The 17,857-nt window shown below is 49.3% G+C and overlaps 1 protein-coding gene across 1 annotated transcript in view; it reads left to right on the top strand.

Annotated features, from left to right (window-relative positions):
- LOC140387312 (uncharacterized) overlaps nucleotides 1-17,857 on the top strand; it is a 404,134-nt gene that overhangs the window by 89,178 nt on the left and 297,099 nt on the right. Inside the window, exons 6-7 of the mRNA XM_072470241.1 lie at nucleotides 7,479-7,603; nucleotides 12,626-12,775. Coding sequence (XP_072326342.1) covers nucleotides 7,479-7,603; nucleotides 12,626-12,775 — 275 coding nt within the window. The remainder of the gene's footprint in view (nucleotides 1-7,478; nucleotides 7,604-12,625; nucleotides 12,776-17,857) is intronic.

Raw genomic sequence — 17,857 nt, 5'->3', positions numbered from 1 at the left:
CAGTAAATACTGACACACTCCCCGGGAACCCCCAGTAAATACTGACACACTCCCCGGGAACCCCCAGTAAATACTGACACACTCCCCGGGAACCCCCAGTAAATACTGACACAATCCCCGGGAACCCCTAGTAAATAGTGACACACTCCCCGGGAACCCCCAGTAAATACTGACACACTCCCCGGGAACCCCCAGTAAATACTGACACAATCCCCGGGAACCCCTAGTAAATAGTGACACACTCCCTGGGAACCCCCAGTAAATACTGACACACTCCCCGGGAACCCCCAGTAAATACAGACACAATCCCCGGGAACCCCTAGTAAATAGTGACACACTCCCCGAGAACCCCCAGTAAATACTGACACAATCTCCGGGAACCCCTAGTAAATAGTGACACACTCCCTGGGAACCCCCAGTAAATACTGACACCTACCCATGTAGCCCCAGTAAATGCTGACACACTCCCCGGAAACCACAGTAAATACTGACACACTCCCCGGGAACCCACAGTAAATACTGACACACTCCCCGGGAACCCCCAGTAAATATTGACACACTCCACGGACAACCTCAGAAAATATTGACACACTACCAGAGATCCCCAGTAAATACTGACACCTCCCCGGGAACCCCCAGTAAATATTGACACATACCGAGGGAACCACAGTAAATACAGACACACTCCCCGGGAACCCCCAGTAAATACTGACACACTCCCAGGGAACCCGCAGTAAATACTGACACACTCCACGGGAACCCCCAGTAAATATTGACACACTCCCCGGGCACCCCCAGTAAATACAGACACACTCGGGAACCCCAGTAAATATTGACACACACCGCGGGCACCCCCAGTAAATACAGACACCTACCCAGGAACCCCCAGTAAATACTGACACCTCCCCGGGAACCCCCAGTAAATTCTGACACACTCGGGAACCCCCAGTAAATACTGACACCTACCCAGGAACCCCCAGTAAATACTGACATACTCCCTGGGAACCCCCAGTAAATACTGACACACTCCCCGGGAACCCCCAGTAAATACTGACACCCTCCCCAGGAACCCCCAGTAAATACTGACACACTCCCTGGGAACCCCCAGTAAATACTGACACCTACCCAGGAACTCCCAGTAAATACTGACACACTCCCCGGGAACCCCTAGTAAATAGTGACACACACGCCGGGAACCCCCAGTAAATACTGACACACTCCCTGGGAACCCCCAGTAAATACTGACACACTCCCCGGGAACCCCTAGTAAATAGTGACACACTCCCCGGGAACCCCCAGTAAATACTGACACACTCCCTGGGAACCCCCAGTAAATACTGACACACTCCCCGGGAACCCCTAGTAAATACTGACACACTCCCCGGGAACCCCCAGTAAATACTGACACACTCCCCGGGAACCCCTAGTAAATAGTGACACACTCCCCGGGAACCCCCAGTAAATACTGACACACTCCCCGGGAACCACAGTAAATACTGACACACTCCCCGGGAACCCCCAGTAAATACTGACACACTCCCCGGGAACCCCCAGTAAATACTGACACACTCCCCGGGAACCCCCAGTAAATACTGACACACTCCCCGGGAACCCCCAGTAAATACTGACATACTCCCCGGGAACCGCCAGTAAATACTGACACCTACCCAGGAACCCCCAGTAAATACTGACACACTCCCCGGGAACCCCGGTAAATACTGACACCTACCCAGGAACTCCCAAGAAATACTGACACACTCCCCGGGAACCCCAGTAAATACTGACACACTCCCCGGGAACCCCCAGTAAATACTGACACACACCCCGGGAACCCCCAGTAAATACTGACACACTCCCCGGGAACCCCCAGTAAATACTGACACACTCCCTGGGAACCCCCAGTAAATACTGACACCTCCCTGGGAACACCCAGTAAATACTGACACACTCCCTGGGAACCCCCAGTAAATACTGACACACTCCACGGGAACCCCCAGTAAATACTGACAAACTCCCTAGGAACCCCCAGTAAATACTGAGACACTCCCCGGGAACCACAGTAAATACTGACACACTCCCCGGGAACCCCCAGTAAATACTGACACCTACCCAGGGAACTACAGAAAATACTGACACCTACCCAGGGCGCCCCATGTCGAGAGGGCTAGAATACAAGAGCAGGGATGTACTTCTGACGCTGTATGAGGCTCTGGTCAGACCCTATTTGATTTGATTTATTATAGTCACATGTATTAGTATACAGTGAAAAGTATTGTATCTTGCCTGCTGTACAAATAATGCATACCGTACATAGGGAAGGAAGGAGAGACTGCAGAATATAATGTTACAATCATAGCTAGGGTGTAGAGAAAAGAGCAACTTAATTCGAGGTAGGTCCATTCAAATGTCTGATGGCAGTAGGGGAGAAGCTGTTCTTGAGTTGGTTGGTACGTGACCTCACACTTTTGTATCTTTTTCCTGGCGGAAGAAGGTGGAAGAGAGTATGTCTGGGGTGCGTGGGGTCCTTAATTATGCTGGCGGCCTTTCTGGCAGCGGGAATTATAGACAGAGTCAATGGATGAGAGGCTGGTTTGCGTGATGGACTGGGCTACATTGACAACCTTTTGTAGTTTCCTGCGGTCTTGGGCAGAGCAGGAACCATACCAAGCTGTGATACAATCAGAAAGAATGCTTTCAATGGTGCATCTGTAAAAGTTGGTGAGAGTCGTAGCTGAGAAAGTAGAAGCATTGGTGGGCTTTCTTAACTATAGTGTCGTTATGGGGGGACCAGAACAGGTTGTTGGTGATCTGGACACCTAAAAACTTGAAGCATTTGGAATATTGTGAGCAGTTTTAGACCCCATAACTAAGGAAGGATATGCTGGCCTTGAAAAGCATCCAGAGGAGGTTCACAAGAATGATCCCTGGAATGAAGAGCTTGTCGTATGAGGAACGTTTGAGGACTCTGGGTCTGTACTCGAAGGATGAGGGGGGATCTTATTGAAACTTCCAGGATACTGTGAGGCCTGGATAGAGTGGATGTGGAGAGGATGTTTCCACTTGTAGGAAAAACTAGAACCAGAGGACACCATCTCAGACTAAAGGGACGATCCTTCAAAACAGAGATGAGGAGGAATTTCTTCAGCCAGAGGATAGTGGATCTGTGGAACACTTGGCGAAATCACTGAGTGTCTTTAAGACAGAGATAGATAGGTTCTTGATTAATAAGGGGATCAGGAGCTATGGGGAGAAGGCAGGAGAATGGAGATGAGAGAAATATCAGCCATGATTGAATGGCAGAGCAGACTTGATGGGCCGAGTGGCCTAATTTGATTCCTATCTCTTATGGTCTTATGCAGCCGGACGCCAGTCAGTACTGGTCCACAAGAATATGGATCAAGCAGAATGGCACCTGAGGGGGTCTCCCAGACAATTGGAGGCTCCTGGGTGATTAGGGATAGTGCAGAGTGGCCCCCTGGCCCTCCCCCTGGAATATGGGCACATTGGCACTACCCAGATGGCCCCTTGGCACTGCCAAGATGCCTGGGTGGCACTGCCAAGTGTCCAGGCCTGAGGGGGGCCATGCCTATGAAAGGAGGGTGGAGCGGGTGTTGAAGGGTGGGGGTCCGGGAAGCGGGGGGCTTCTGTAAATGGAGTGTCCTCAGTTAAGGGGCATGGGGTAGTACCCATGTGTGTGTGTGTGTGTGGGGGGGAGGGGGGGGGGGGGCACAAGCTCACATAGAGATCACGGCACCCTTTCAAAAGGGCGGCCCGATCTCTGAGTTCCGCTTCCCAGTGCTAGAAAAAATTCAAAGTGTGGGGTAAACCGATGAGAAACTGCCAGGGTCAAAGAATTGACTCCAGGTCCGATCCTACAGACACGCTGCGCTGGGAAAACAGCTTGCCACGGTGCGGCGTGGCCACTGAACGGCAGAAGACCCCGCTCCCGGGATCTCCCCGGCTCGCAATGCCGCGCGAGATTCAACGCAATGGCCGGGATCACCTTTCGGCAAATCTGCATAATAGAGTGAGGCAATAAGCCCCACTCTAATGTGCAGATTCCCGAGGTACCTGAGGCTTTGGGATTCAACCACTTCGCCTCGGAGACCTCGGGCGAGCGTTGTTTGGTACTGGTCCCTCCGTGATCAGGAGCCTGAAGGAAGAAGATGGCTCTGTAAAGTCATCGCAGTCTGACATCCTGAGGATCAGCCAATCCTTTTATGCCGGACTGTATGACCTGAAGCCAACTGATAACCCTGTTTCCCAGACCTTACTGTCGTCTATCACGGAGGTCTTAGGCGACAGCGAGCTGGAAAACCTGGACAAACCGCTAACTCTGGATGAGCTGACAAAGGCCGTCAAGTCCTTCGAGACGAGTAAAACTCCCGGAAGCGACGGCTTACTGGTTGCGTTGTATTCGGCGCTGTGGAACTGGATGGGCCCAGACCTGCTGGACGTGTACGAGAGTATGCTTCTGGAAGGCAGCATGTCAGAGTTCATGAGGAAAGGCATCATCACCCTCATCTACAAGCAGAAGGAGGAAAGGGAAGAAATTCGAAATTGGCGACCCATTTCACTGTTGAATGTGGATTACAAAATTCTAGCCAAGGTCATCGCCAATCGGGTCAAGTCTGCTCTGCAGTCGGTGATCCACCCTGACCAGACCTGTGCTGTACCCGGCAGGAAGATCTCTGATAGCCTCGCGCTACTCAGGGATACGATCGCCTACGTGCAGGACAGGAGGGTGGACACCTGCCTCATCAGCCTTGACCAGGAGAAGGCTTTTGACAGAATATCACACACCTACATGATGGATGTGCTCTCCAAAATGGGGTTTGGGGAGAGAATTCGCAATTGGATCAAACTGCTCTACACAAACATCTATAGCGCAGTCTCAATCAATGGGTGGGAATCAGAAAAGTTCCAGATCAAATCTTGAGTCAGGCAGGGCTGCCCTCTCTCCTCGGCCCTGTTTTTGTGCTGCATAGAACCTTTTGCCGAGTCCATCAGGAAGGATCCGGGTATAAGAGGAGTGACGATGCCAGGCAGCGGAGGCGTGCAAGTTAAGGCCTCCCTGTACATGGAAGACGTCACCGTCTTCTGCTCGGATCCCGCGTCTGTACACAGGCTCTTGAATGCCTGCGACCAGTTTGAACTGGCCTCGGGAGCCAAGGTAAACCATGGCAAGAGCGAGGCCATGTTCTTTCGGAACTGGGCTGACCGATCCTTTGTCCCCTTCACTGTCAGGTCAGATTACCTGAAGGTGCTGGGGATATGGTTCAGAGCAGCTGGGGCGTGCACCAAAAACTGGGAGGAGCGCATCGCCAAGGTAAGACAGAAACTGGGCTGGTGGGAGCAACGCTCCCTCTCCATTGCGGGCAAAACTGGTCATCAGGTGTGAGGTACTCTCAGTGTCACTGCACGTGGCGAAGGTCTGGCCCATAACCCGACCCTACGCCACAGCAGTCACCCGGGCCATCTTCAAATTTATCTGGAGATCCAAGATGGACCGTGTCCGAAGGGACACCATGTACAAACCTCTGGAGAAGGGAGGGCGGAACGTACCCAACGCCTCCCTCATCCACCTTTGTGTCCAGCTGCATCAAGCTGTGCGTGGACCCCCGTTATGCAAACACCAAGTGTCACTACATACTGAGGTTCTACCTGTCCCCGGTGTTACGAAGGATGGGCCTGGCCTCATTGCCGCGGAACGCTCCAAGTAGTTGGACCGTGCCGTACCACCTATCCTTCGTGGAAAAGCTTTTGAAGAAAAACACCTTCGACCACAAGGCAATGAAGCAATGGTCAGCACGTAATGTCCTCGAGGCCCTCAGGGAAAAGGAGACTGTGGAGGACATTGGACAGTTCCCTGAGCAGACTGTCAGAGTCATCTGGCAGAACGCCTCATCACCAGAACTTACAAACAAGCACCAAGACCTAGCTTGGCTGGTGGTGAGAAGGGCCCCCCCTGTCAGATTCTTCATGTACACCCGAAGGCTCTGCGCCGTTGCACGCTGCCCTCGGAGTGGCTGTTGGGGAAATGAGACGGTCACCCACCTCCTTGTGGAATGTGCCTTTGCAAAGAAGGTCTGGAGAGAGATGCAGTGATATTTGTCAAGGTTCATCCCGAGCAGCTCTGTGACACAGGACTCTGTGCTCTACGGACTGTTTCCAGGGACACACACCAAGACAAACATCAACTGCTGCTGGAAGGTCATCAACTCGGTGAAAGACGCTCTTTGGTCTGCCCGAAACTTGCTGATCTTCCAGTGCAAAGAGCTGTCCTCGACCGAGTGTTGCAGACTGGCACATTCCAAGGTCCAGGACTACGTGCTGAGGGACGCACTCAAGCTTGGGGCAGCTGCCGCCAAGGCGCAATGAGGAAAGACCACTGTGTAAGGTCTTACCAGCAAATGTACACCGAGGGGCGGGTAACAGTGTAAACTCCCCTCGGTCTGGGTCATTAACACTCCAATGTATAAAAGAAACATGACAATGTAAATATTTAAGAAGGAATTGTAACGTAAAGAGTGATATGTGTGTAATATTATCAAAAATGAATGGAAGGAAGTCAAGGCAATGTGTAACTCTGATGGAAATGTACAGTCAAGACAATTCGAAATGTTCTGTAATGATTATGATAGATTTTATGAATAAAGTATATTTTTTTGGAAAAAAAACTGGTCCCCCACAAATGGCACTTGTGGGGGTATCCCAGGGGATTGGAGTCCCCCAGCTGCATGCCCATTAGGCAGTGTGGAGCCCTGGCACTGCTGGTGCACCTGGGTACCTTGGCAGTGGCACCCTGGCATTGCCAAGGTGCCAAGCTGGCATTTTCTGCACCCGTGGGTTCGGGCCGTGGTTTCCCGGTGTGGGGGGAATGCTGGGGACCCTCCCGTATTTTGTTTGGGTGGGGGGAGGGGTTTTGGTTGGGGGGGAGCTCGGGGGTTCTTTTGGGGGCCTCGGAGATTGGGATGCCATTTAAAAATGCTTCCCGATCTCTCGCTACACTGCGAGTGTGGCGGGAAACACGCTCGCTAGGGAACCTTTTTCCCTTTTGGGAAGAGCGCAGTCTACGTGTCATTGGATAGCAGTCGGCAACTCGTCTGCAGAGCTGACGGCAAATCCCCTGAAAAACCCACCACAGGGGAACTTAGAAATGTTTCCATTGAATTCCACCCAACAACGATCATAACATATTTCCTCAGCTCAGCTCTGGAGATTTTTGCCGATGATCTGTGTCCTCTGGTTAGAAACCATTCTGGCAGTGAAAATATCTCTTCTTACTAACTCTGTCAAAACTGCTCATAATTGTGAATACCTCTATTAAATCTTTCCTTTACCATCCCAGCTCTTAGGCCAATCCCTCCTCTCCTCGTCTCGTGCCACAAACGGTTCCGCTGACCCTGTGACTGTTTGATCTGAAGGCCCAGTGGACACTCACATTGGACACTCACTATTTTCTATTGTTTTATCAGGAGGACCTCAAGATAACGCATCACGCTGACAACACCCTGACAAGCTTCTGCAAGTGGCAAAAAAAGATCAACATTAAGGGGGACAATCACCCCACACACCATGATGTGGCCCTCCTTCTCACACGGTAAGGAATGGAGCCTCGGTCAATCTCCTTGTCTATCTGCCCTTCCCATTGGAAACACTTCTGATCTGTGTGGCCGTTAACCTGATCTGTTATTTTACACGTGATTCAGTTGGATATATTCCACTTTGTTTCTTTCTCAAGGTTGGGCCTTCAGTTGGGGACTTCCTTTTTCTCTCTGGATGAAGGGAAAGACCCTACAGCATTATTTTGAAGAGGAGCAGGGGAGTACTGCCCAACGTTAATCCCTCAATAAACAGCGAACAACATTATTCAACTCATTCCCGTCAGTGGGAGCTTGCTGCGCACAAACGGGTTGTTGAACTTCCTAAATTACAACAGAGTAAAAGAGCCATACAGTGCACATCATCCAGAATGTGCCCTGGGTGGGATTCTCCGAGCCCGCGGCAGGTCAGGCTCCTCGCTGCTCCGACGCCGTGGCCGTCGATTCTCTCATCCCCATTCTCCGCTCTCGACGGGCCGAGTGCCCGCTGAGTTCCACTGAGTCCTTCCGGCGTGGGTTACGTATGGCCCTAGCCGGCACGACCTCGCCGTTCCGACTGCGGGGGGGGGGGGGGGGGCCCTCCATGGTGGCTAGGCCCGCGATCCGGGGGAGGGGGGGGCCTATGTTCCTCCGCGCCGGGCGCTGTAGGGCTCCGCCATATTTCCCGGGAGCTGGCGTGGAGACAGCCGTGGTGGGCATGCGCAGACCCACACAGTCCATGGCGTGCATGCGCGGGCCCATGCCTGGCACAGCACTCCTGCACCGTGCTAGCCCCCGAGGAAGGGGGGAATGACTGGGCCTGGAGGCCCTTTGGCGCCGGCGTCGCTCGCGCCGGTTTTGATGCCGGCGTCAACACTTGGCCGTGGTTTCGGAGAATCCCGGCCAGTATTTTTCCCAGATCACTGGTTATTCCACATGTTGGGCTGGATTCTCCATTATTGGGACAATGACCCCCACCTCGGCATCAAAACGGTGGAGCTTCACGCCAGAAAAACTGCCTTCAAAGGGGCACGAATTCCCAGTCCTGCAGGGGGGTGGCAGGGACCCGCAGTCGATTTCGCGGCCTTTGCTGCAGATACGGGCCCCCGCACATCTGGGTCGGAGGCCGTGCCTGCACACGGTGGCCTCCAGCGGCCGCGTCGTGTTCCATGGCGGACTCGGATCGCAGAGCTAGACCCAAAGAGAAACCCCCCGATCGGCCGCGCACCCGACCCTGTCCATCCGCACAACCATTTCCCGGCCACCTCGAAGGCCCCTCCCCTGCCCGCCGATCAGCCCGTCCCCGACCAGGGCGGACACAGACTGAGTCCGCAGCCGCCACGCGAATATCCCAACCGGCTGGAGCACATTAGTTCCACGCCGTCAGAACTTTGGCCGGTCGGGGCGGAGAGGGCCTCTAGCAAAGGCCCCAGGTAGGACCCAGGCGGGAGTACGCCGCTCTTCGAGGCCCGCAGAATCGGGTCCCAATTCCTTGCGAGAAAATCGATTCTCCGCCCCTTCGCCTGCAGCGATTTTGGCCTATTGTTCTTACTCTAGTTCTGAATTTTAAGAAGCAAAAGTTCTTCATGATTCCTTAAAAAATATTGCCCCGGGTAACAATTACCATTGGTTGTATCTAGAATAATTGCACAATAAGATTGAGATCTCCATTTGTAGCTCCTGCAAACAAGAGCTCATCAGGAAAAGCTCCGGAAGAATACAACAACATGTTAGACCTTCCCCTCCTGATATCACTGTTGATGCTGAGTGTCCACAGGCTCAGGGGTCTGATTCCTGCCTCTGAGATTGGATTGTTAGTTCCGGACTCCACCCCAGTCGTCCATTGTGAGTGGTGACCATCCCTGGATAGTGGATCGATTTGCAATGGGGCATCACGCATCCAATTTGATTGTTTCCACCACCCCCTTCATCCTCATATTCCAACCCTTCCCTGTCCCTGTAAGCACCTCTCCTGACAATACTCTGTGTTAGGGTCCAAAGAGCAAGGTGATGAAGAATGCGACTGAAGCCTGAATTTTACACTCGTTATCAGCGTTACAGAGATACACATTGCAAACATACACCTCACACTCACTCTTTTATAAACCAAATGAACAAATGTAAAGGAGTTAATTCATTGATAGAACTTAAAGGCACACTGTAACAAAAAACTAAACTCTTAAAGCAACTTGCTGCTTTTTATAGGAGCGGAGATTAATCCTCAGTGAACTTCCAGAACCTAAATACAATTAACATACAATTAATAGTCTCAGGTCTCCACGCACTCTTCTAATTCCAGCCTCTTCTGCATCCTTCACTTGCATCATTCCACCAGTAGCTGCCGTGCCTTCATCCACCTGCGCCCGAAGATTTGGAACTCCCTGCCTCTTCACCCTGCTCTCTCTTAAAGGCATTCTTTAAAGCCTCCTTTTTTGCTATTTGTTAAATTTTGTGTTTTGTGTTCCTGTGACACTCCTTGCAATGTTTTCCCACATTGAAAGTGTCACAATATGCACCCATGCACATCATGAGGTAAAAGCAGGCAGTGACAGACACCCAGGTGAGCCAATCAACATACAGGACAGAACACGACCAATCACCCAGACAGAACACCAGAGGGGGGGCTTCCAACTATAAAACACACGAGGCATCAGCACTCTGCCTCTTTCCACTGGTGACAACTGTAGTGACAGTCAGGGTGTATATATCAGTCAGCACCTTCTACACGTGGATCAGAGCTAGCCTGGTCTAGATAGTTAATGTTAGTTTACTTAGAGTAGTAGAGAGTCAACCCACAGGCAGCTGTGTGCTTCGTTACTGAAGTTCAATAAATCTTATTGAACCAACGCCACATTTGGTGTATGCTTGATCATTTCACTGCATCGTGTTGCAGTCCGTGCTACCCCAGGGTGAATAACACGACAGAAAGCACAGCAGCTTCTTGAAAAGGAAAAATGAGACGGGATAATTGATCTCTCAACGCAAGTTGGGAAATCTATCCCAGAGTAAATCTTTACTTCTCTTTTTCCAGAAGCTGGCCGGCGATGGGAAATTCAGGGAACGCTGACATTGTATATTAACACTGACATTGTATATTAACTGGCACATTAGCTGAGGGCCCTGAACTCAAGCTCAGCATTTTATTGTTGGGGTCCACTGGCTTGGTGTAGTTTTGTTAATGTCCTGTGTGTAGCAGGCAGCATTCCATGTCAATTTCAGGATCGTACTCCCAGGAAACTCAGCATCAATTTGCCAAGAATCGGCCAGGATTTCTGGAAACTGCAGATTGAAACCAAGAAGATAACAACCCTTCAGCCCACAAGCCATTAAATCATTTATTCAACTCTCCAATCCTAACAAGAAATTGTGAGCCAAAGGATAAATAGTACGCACACGATTTGATTAAGTTTATAAATCATGCTGCTCTCTCAAGAGTATACTTGACAGAATAACCATTCTATTTCATCCATTTAGCATTTCACAGGGGCTTTTCACAGTAACTTCATACTTGTGACAATAAAAGGTTATTATATTATTAAAAATAAAAATGCCAAAGTTTTAGAATCCAATTCAGGAAGAGGTGAATAGGAACTGGTTCACTGCACAGGAATTCTATCAAAACAGGAGTAATGAGTGAAAGTCAGGTCCAGTGGAATTCTGTACAGCGGGAGTGACTGGAAGGAGTTTTATCTTTTGGAATCCCACACAACGGGAGAGAATGGTGCAAAGTTTAATCGATCAGAATTTTGTCCTGTGGAAGTGAATGAGGAAGGGTTGAATCCACTGGATTAAGTGACCATGAATGAATCCCTGAAATAATTTAAATTTACTGGAGTTTATAGAAAGTTAGCACAGTTTTATTTTTGAGAGGTCTTATTACTTTATTATGCCTGTGCTTGGATTATCGACTGGGACAGTATAGTTAACAACAGCGCTTTGTAAATCACCCCTTTCGAGTAACAATGCCTTGGAACACTTACTAGAACTGATGGCCTGAAACAGGAAAATGTAGCGGAGGAGCAAATCCACATAATAATAATCTTTATTAGTGTCACAAGTCGACTTACATTAACACGGTTACTGTGAAAATCCCCTAGTCGCCACATTCCAGCACCTGTTCGGGTACACAGAGGGAGAATTCAGAATGTCCAATTCACCTAACAGCACGTCTTTCGTGACTTGTGGGAGGAAACCGGAGCGCCCGGAGGAAACCCACGCAGACACGGGAGAACGTGCGGACTCCGCACAGACAGTGACCCAAGCCGGGAATCGAACCTGGGACCCTGGAGCTGTGAAGCAACAGTGCTAACCACTGCAATCATATTGATTTTCCCATCAATTGCTCCAACCGTGAGCTCATTTAGCGAAGGCTGTGCAGATTAAAGATACTTTTGTCACATTATGAAATTATTATTTCGATTATAATTTTATATGTTACAAATAGGTTAGGTGGATTGACCATGATAAATTGCCCTTAGTGTCCAAAATTGCCCTTAGTGTTGGGTGGGATTACTGGGTTATGGGGATAGGGTGGAGGTGTTGGCCTTGGGTAGGGTGCTCTTTCCAAGAGCCGGTGCAGACTCGATGGGCCGAATGGCCTCCTTCTGCACTGTAAATTCTATGATAATTCTATGAAATGATTTTGGGTTCCAAGACATTGTTCTATGTTGCACGGTTGGATTAACAGTGTGCATTGTGCAGGATGATTCTGTGGTGGACAGGGTGGTAATAGTGAGTGTTGCATTGTGACGTGACTTGCAAGTGACCCAGGGATCCGACTGTGGAAAATATTGGCACTGTTGTTACAGTGGGTTTATGGGTTACAATACGAGGGGGCCCACGGGTGTGCACTGGGCTACTAGTCAATCGCTGGCCAAAGACCAGGGTCAGAGAGGGCAGCTGAGATTGCCCAGTAGATGTGAGCACACAATGGGAGTTCTTCTCACTTTAGCTATTGTCGAGTAATTTCACCTCTGAGCTCTCCCATTGTCTGAGACTGGATGAGAAGCCATTTTGAATGTTGTTTCTCTTGTGTTGACAAGGAAGGACATCTGTGCCGGAATGAACCGCCCATGTGAGACGCTGGGATTGTCACACGTTTCCGGAATGTGCCAGCCCCACAGGAGCTGCAGCATCAACGAGGACTCGGGCCTTCCTCTGGCATTCACCGTCGCCCACGAGCTCGGGCATAAGTAAGTCTGGCAACTCGCGCTCACGGCTCTCCCCATTCTCAGGCAGCTGCTGAATTCTCTGAGGTCAGTTCAGGTAATGGCCACCGTTCCCTGGTTAATATTAAATTTCTCACAACCAGTTGGTAAAGGAGGAGACTAGAAGTCAATCTTCATTCAGTTTTAGATTGAGTCACAAAGTGAGACATTACAAATGTATAACTCTTAACTCCACAACCCACCAACAGTGTTAATAAGTGTTTCTTTTTTTTTGTTGAGTAAATAATAAAAAACTGAACAAACCAACTAATTAACAACGTCTCAAAGGGGTACTGCAAATAAAACAAATGCGACAAAGGAAATTTATCAAATTAAATTAAAATCAAGCAACCGGGGCCGACATCGGCCCCAAGTGTCTTTTTACCAATTAAACAACAAATACTCATTTGGTAATACGGAACATCAGTACTGCTAAATAAAGAGACATCCACTTGTGCACGGTAGCAGAAGTGGATAGCACTGTGGCTTCACAGTGCCAGGGTCCCAGGTTCGATTCCCCGCTGGGTCACTGTCTGTGCGGAGTCTGCACGTTCTCCCCGTGTCTGCGTGGGTTTCATTCAGGTGCTCCGGTTTCCTCCCAGAGTCCAAAGACGTGCAGGTTAGGTGGATTGGCCATGATAAATTGCCCTTAGTGACCAAAAAAGGAGGGGTTATTGGGTTACGGGGATAGGGTGGAAGTGAGGGCTTAAGTGGATCGGTGCAGACTCGATGGGCCGAATGGCCTCCTTCTGCACTGTATGTTCGATGACTACATGCTGTCTCAGCTTATCATCTTCCACTCATTAGGACAATCACAAGAAATTACTAACAGTAATGGGGGGGACAACAACTTATATTGCATGAGAAGAGAGTGCTGATTGGTTGGCAGATGGACTCTTATTGGTGGAGGCATTGCCATGGAGAATGCAGCATGGAACTGTTAACTTCCCAGCTTTGTTCAAATTCAAGTCGGGCAGAGCCCACTCTGGTTGGTCAAAGCATAGCTCTGGGAATGAACCAGAGAACATTAGATGTGATTCTGTGATTGGACAACATCCATTAAACCAGTGTTCTTCAAACTTTTTTTCCGGGGACTCATTTTTACCAACCGGCCAACCTTCGGGTCCCAACCTGGCCGACCTTCGCGACCCACGCCGGCCGACCTTCGCGACCCACCATTTTCCCTTACCTTGTTTGCTGCTGACAGAAATGGAGGAAATGGTTTTGGGTCTCTTTGGACCTCGTACGCGTTCCTCCAATGGAACCTGTTGGATGAAGGTGAAGCCTTCCGGTGTCGAAAAGTATGGAGTCTCCATCTGTCCAAAGTTCTGAATTTATTTCCTGTTAAATTTTATCAAATAAACCCCCCCCCCGAACTTGTAAAAAAAAAAATAAAATGAGTAAAATAAATGAATAAAATGAATAAAACCCCCCGAACTTGTAAAAAAAAAGAATAAAATAAATGAATAAATGAATAAAAACCTCTACAGAACTTGTAAAATAAAAAGCTGCAACCGTTTAAAAAAATAGCGGCCGTACTGCGCATGCGTGCCCGATCATCGGCGCGCATGCGCAATGCGGCCAAATTTTTTTTTTAACATGTTCGCGACCGCTTGCAGCCGGCTGCTGCGTGGGGATTTGCGCGATTGGGAGCGTCGCGGACAACGGCTCCCGACACCCGCCCGCGACCCACCCGCGGGTCTCGCCCCCGACTTTGAAGAACGCTTGCATTAAACAATCCTGATTGTGCTAAGAATTACACTGAAAACCAATTTAAGATTGTCAGTTGGGTTCGCAGTTTGACTCAATCATGCATGTTCGAAGATATATATGTGTAATACCACATTTCAGGGTTAAATTCCATCTGCTACTGATCTGCCCATCTGACCAACCCATCTATCTCTTCCTGCAACCCAGCACCTCCTTCCTCACGATTAACCACCCTGCCAACCTTCGTGACTACACTTCAAAATTAGTTAACTGACTGTAAAGCATTTTGGGATGTCCAAAGGTCATGAAGACAAAAGAGAAATACAATTCTTTCTTTCTTTCAATTGTAATCTATCCCGAAGATTCCACCAGTGTAAATTCTGGCCTGAGAGCAAATGAGGTAAGGTCATTGATAAGGCAGATCTGAACAGATTCTCAAAGGAGTGAAAGGTTAACGGGGGTGCGGCAGCAATGTGGGGCTCAGGTTCCAACCAGATCAGCCACAATCCCATTGAATGGCGGAGCAGGCTCGAGGGGCCGAATGGCCTCCGCCTGCTCCTAATTCCTATGTAACCGCTGTGACAGCTCAACGTCAAAGCACAGATTCAGTTTAAAGCAATGATGAAGTTAAGACCTCTGGGAGCTGGTGTTCACAATAACTTGGGCAAAATGGAGCCAAAAATCAGGATAAAACTCCAACTTAAAATTAAAAATAAATCTGCATTTATCTTGCATATGAAAAGAAAGTTGTCAGTTTGGAATAGTTTCAAGAAAAGTTTAGATTAGATTACGGTCGGAAAATGCAGCCTCTTTCCTCTGACAGTTTATAATGAAGCAAAACCCATGATGGGATTTTTCATTTCCAGGCACCCAATGTTCTGTGGTTAGTTTATCAAACTCCTGTTAGATTCCAGCCTGTAATCACTTTCAAGTGTCCTGTATATTCTGTATATAAATAAAGTGAGTCCTTCGATCAGATTCCAGCTAGTTACTCAGATTTAAAGAGAGACTTGCATTTATATAGCACTTTTACAGCCCCAAGACACTCACAGATCGTAGAATTTACAGTGCAGAAGGAAGCCATTTGGCCCATCAAGTCTGCACCGGCCCTTGGAAAGAGCACCCTACTTAAATCCACACCTCCACCCTATCCCCGTAACCCAGTAACCCCAGCTAAACTTTTGGACACTGAGGGGCAATTTAGCACATCCAGTCCACCTAACCGGCACATCTTTGAACTGTGGGAGGAAACCAGAGCACCCGGAGGAAACCCACGTAGACACGGGGAGAACATGCAAACTCCATACAGACAGTGATCCGGGTCCCTGGTGCTGTGAGGCAGCAGTGACAATCACTGTGCCACCGTGCCGCTAGAACTCCCTAAAAACCCTGTTAAAATCAACTTGAAATGTGGCACTTCACAGGAGTGTTACCAAATGGAATTTGACACCAAGCCACATTAGAGGTTAGTGGGGCAGATAAGGTAGGTTCATGGAGGAGATAGGTGTACGTCGGGAATTCCAGAGTTAGCGGCAGCTGAATGCACGGTTGCTTTATCAATATGTAGCTTAACTAAGAGCTAATATAGAGCAACAAACTTCACAGAAAGCACTCTCTCCAAACCTGCAAAATAGCATCTCAACTCGCTCACACCCTGCGACTCCCAACTCGGAGGGAGATGTCCTTTAGTTCATCAAAATAGTGCTGTGTGATCTTGTGTCTACCTGTAAAACAAAAGCAACTATACTTGCAAAGTCAGTGCTTTGGGTGCATACTATGAAAGACACTGGGCGGGATTCTCCGCTGGCGTGATTCTCCGTTATGGGGTTTCCCGACGGCACGGGGCTGCCCCACAATGGGAAACCCCATTGACCGACCGGAGTAAGGGAGAATCCTGCCGGCCGGTCGGGGCAGAAAAGTGGCGTAGTGGGGCGGAGAATCCAGCCCACTATATAAATAAATAAATAATCTTATATAGGGTAGAATTTTATGTCTGCCAGGTGCACAGCGCCCAACGTGGAAGCGTGTTAAATAGTGCGCGATGACATTGGGCACATACCCCTGTTATGGGCCATGGTTTAGAGAACCCCAAAGTGTATCATGGACCCACAACTTTTAATAGATTGTGGTATGGGGAGCACACGGCCCACTCTACAGGTGTGGGACAGCAGAAATGGAAAAGTATTTTTTAAAGCAAAACAATGTTTATTCTATGAACTCAAGTTAACCTTTTTAAAACAACCAGTGAACATCTTAGCAACCATCAATTCAAATACAACCCCCAAAGAATACAACACTGAGTAATCCATAAGCTGTCCTTTTAACATCCAGAAGACTTTAAAAAAAACCTTTAACCAGAAGCACATCTGGTTAAAGTCACTACTGAGAGTAGTTATTAGTTTTAAATCACCAAAGGATCGATTTAATCTTTAGATTACAGAGAGAGACTCTAATACACCGTCTGGCTGTGACTGCAGCTATCCAGCTCTGAAAACGAAACTAAAACACACCCTGCAGCAAACAGCCTAAAACGAAAGTAAAAAGCTGACAGACAGCCCAGCTCCACCCACTCTCTGACATCACTGCAGTAGTAAAGGTACTCTCACTACAGATATTTATATACACCCCCATTTATAAACACCCATTTCTTAAAGGTACTCTTACATGACACTCCAACATCATCGTGCACATGCATGATATTTCGGTGGGCGAGTGTGTGTAAGGGCAGCTCGGCTGCACGCCCGCCCACAATTGTGCTGCCGCTGAGGGGATTAAATCCCCAATTAACCAACATTTGACATGCCCCATGCGACGTCAAGCTTGGTGCGCAGGAAAGAGGGTCAGGCGGGCACCAACTGCTTTTCCAGCCTTTGGACTCAGGGGGTTGGGAGTCGCAGGGAATGAGCAAGTTGAGGTGCTGTTTTGGGGGTTTGGAGAGAGTGCTTTCTGTGTTGGGCTCAGCACAGTGTGAAGCTCTGTGGACACTGCTGACCGGTGTACCCCCCCCCCCGCCCCCGCACCCCCCGTCCCCCGCCCTCGTCCCGCCTGCTGCGCCTCCGAGCATTGGCCATTCTGCAGGCAGCGAAGACTCCGCATGCCACCTTTAAACTTCGCCATGGGTCTATTGCTGCTGCGATTTACGCTGGCTGTTACTCAGGGCAGCACGGTAGCATAGTCGTTAGCACAATTGCTTCACAGCACCAGGGTCCCAGGTTCGATTCCCAGCTTGGGTCACTGTCTGTGCGGAATCTGCACGTTCTCCCCGTGGCTGCGTGGGTTTCCTCCGGGTGCTCCAGTTTCCTCCCACAGTCCAAAGATGTACAGGTTTGGGTGGATTGGCCATGATAAATTGCCCTA

This window comes from Scyliorhinus torazame, chromosome 12 (genome assembly GCF_047496885.1).
Source record: "Scyliorhinus torazame isolate Kashiwa2021f chromosome 12, sScyTor2.1, whole genome shotgun sequence".
Lineage (NCBI taxonomy): Eukaryota > Metazoa > Chordata > Chondrichthyes > Carcharhiniformes > Scyliorhinidae > Scyliorhinus > Scyliorhinus torazame.
The sequence above is the reverse complement of the archived record's forward strand: the minus strand, read 5'-3'. Positions and strand labels throughout refer to the sequence as shown.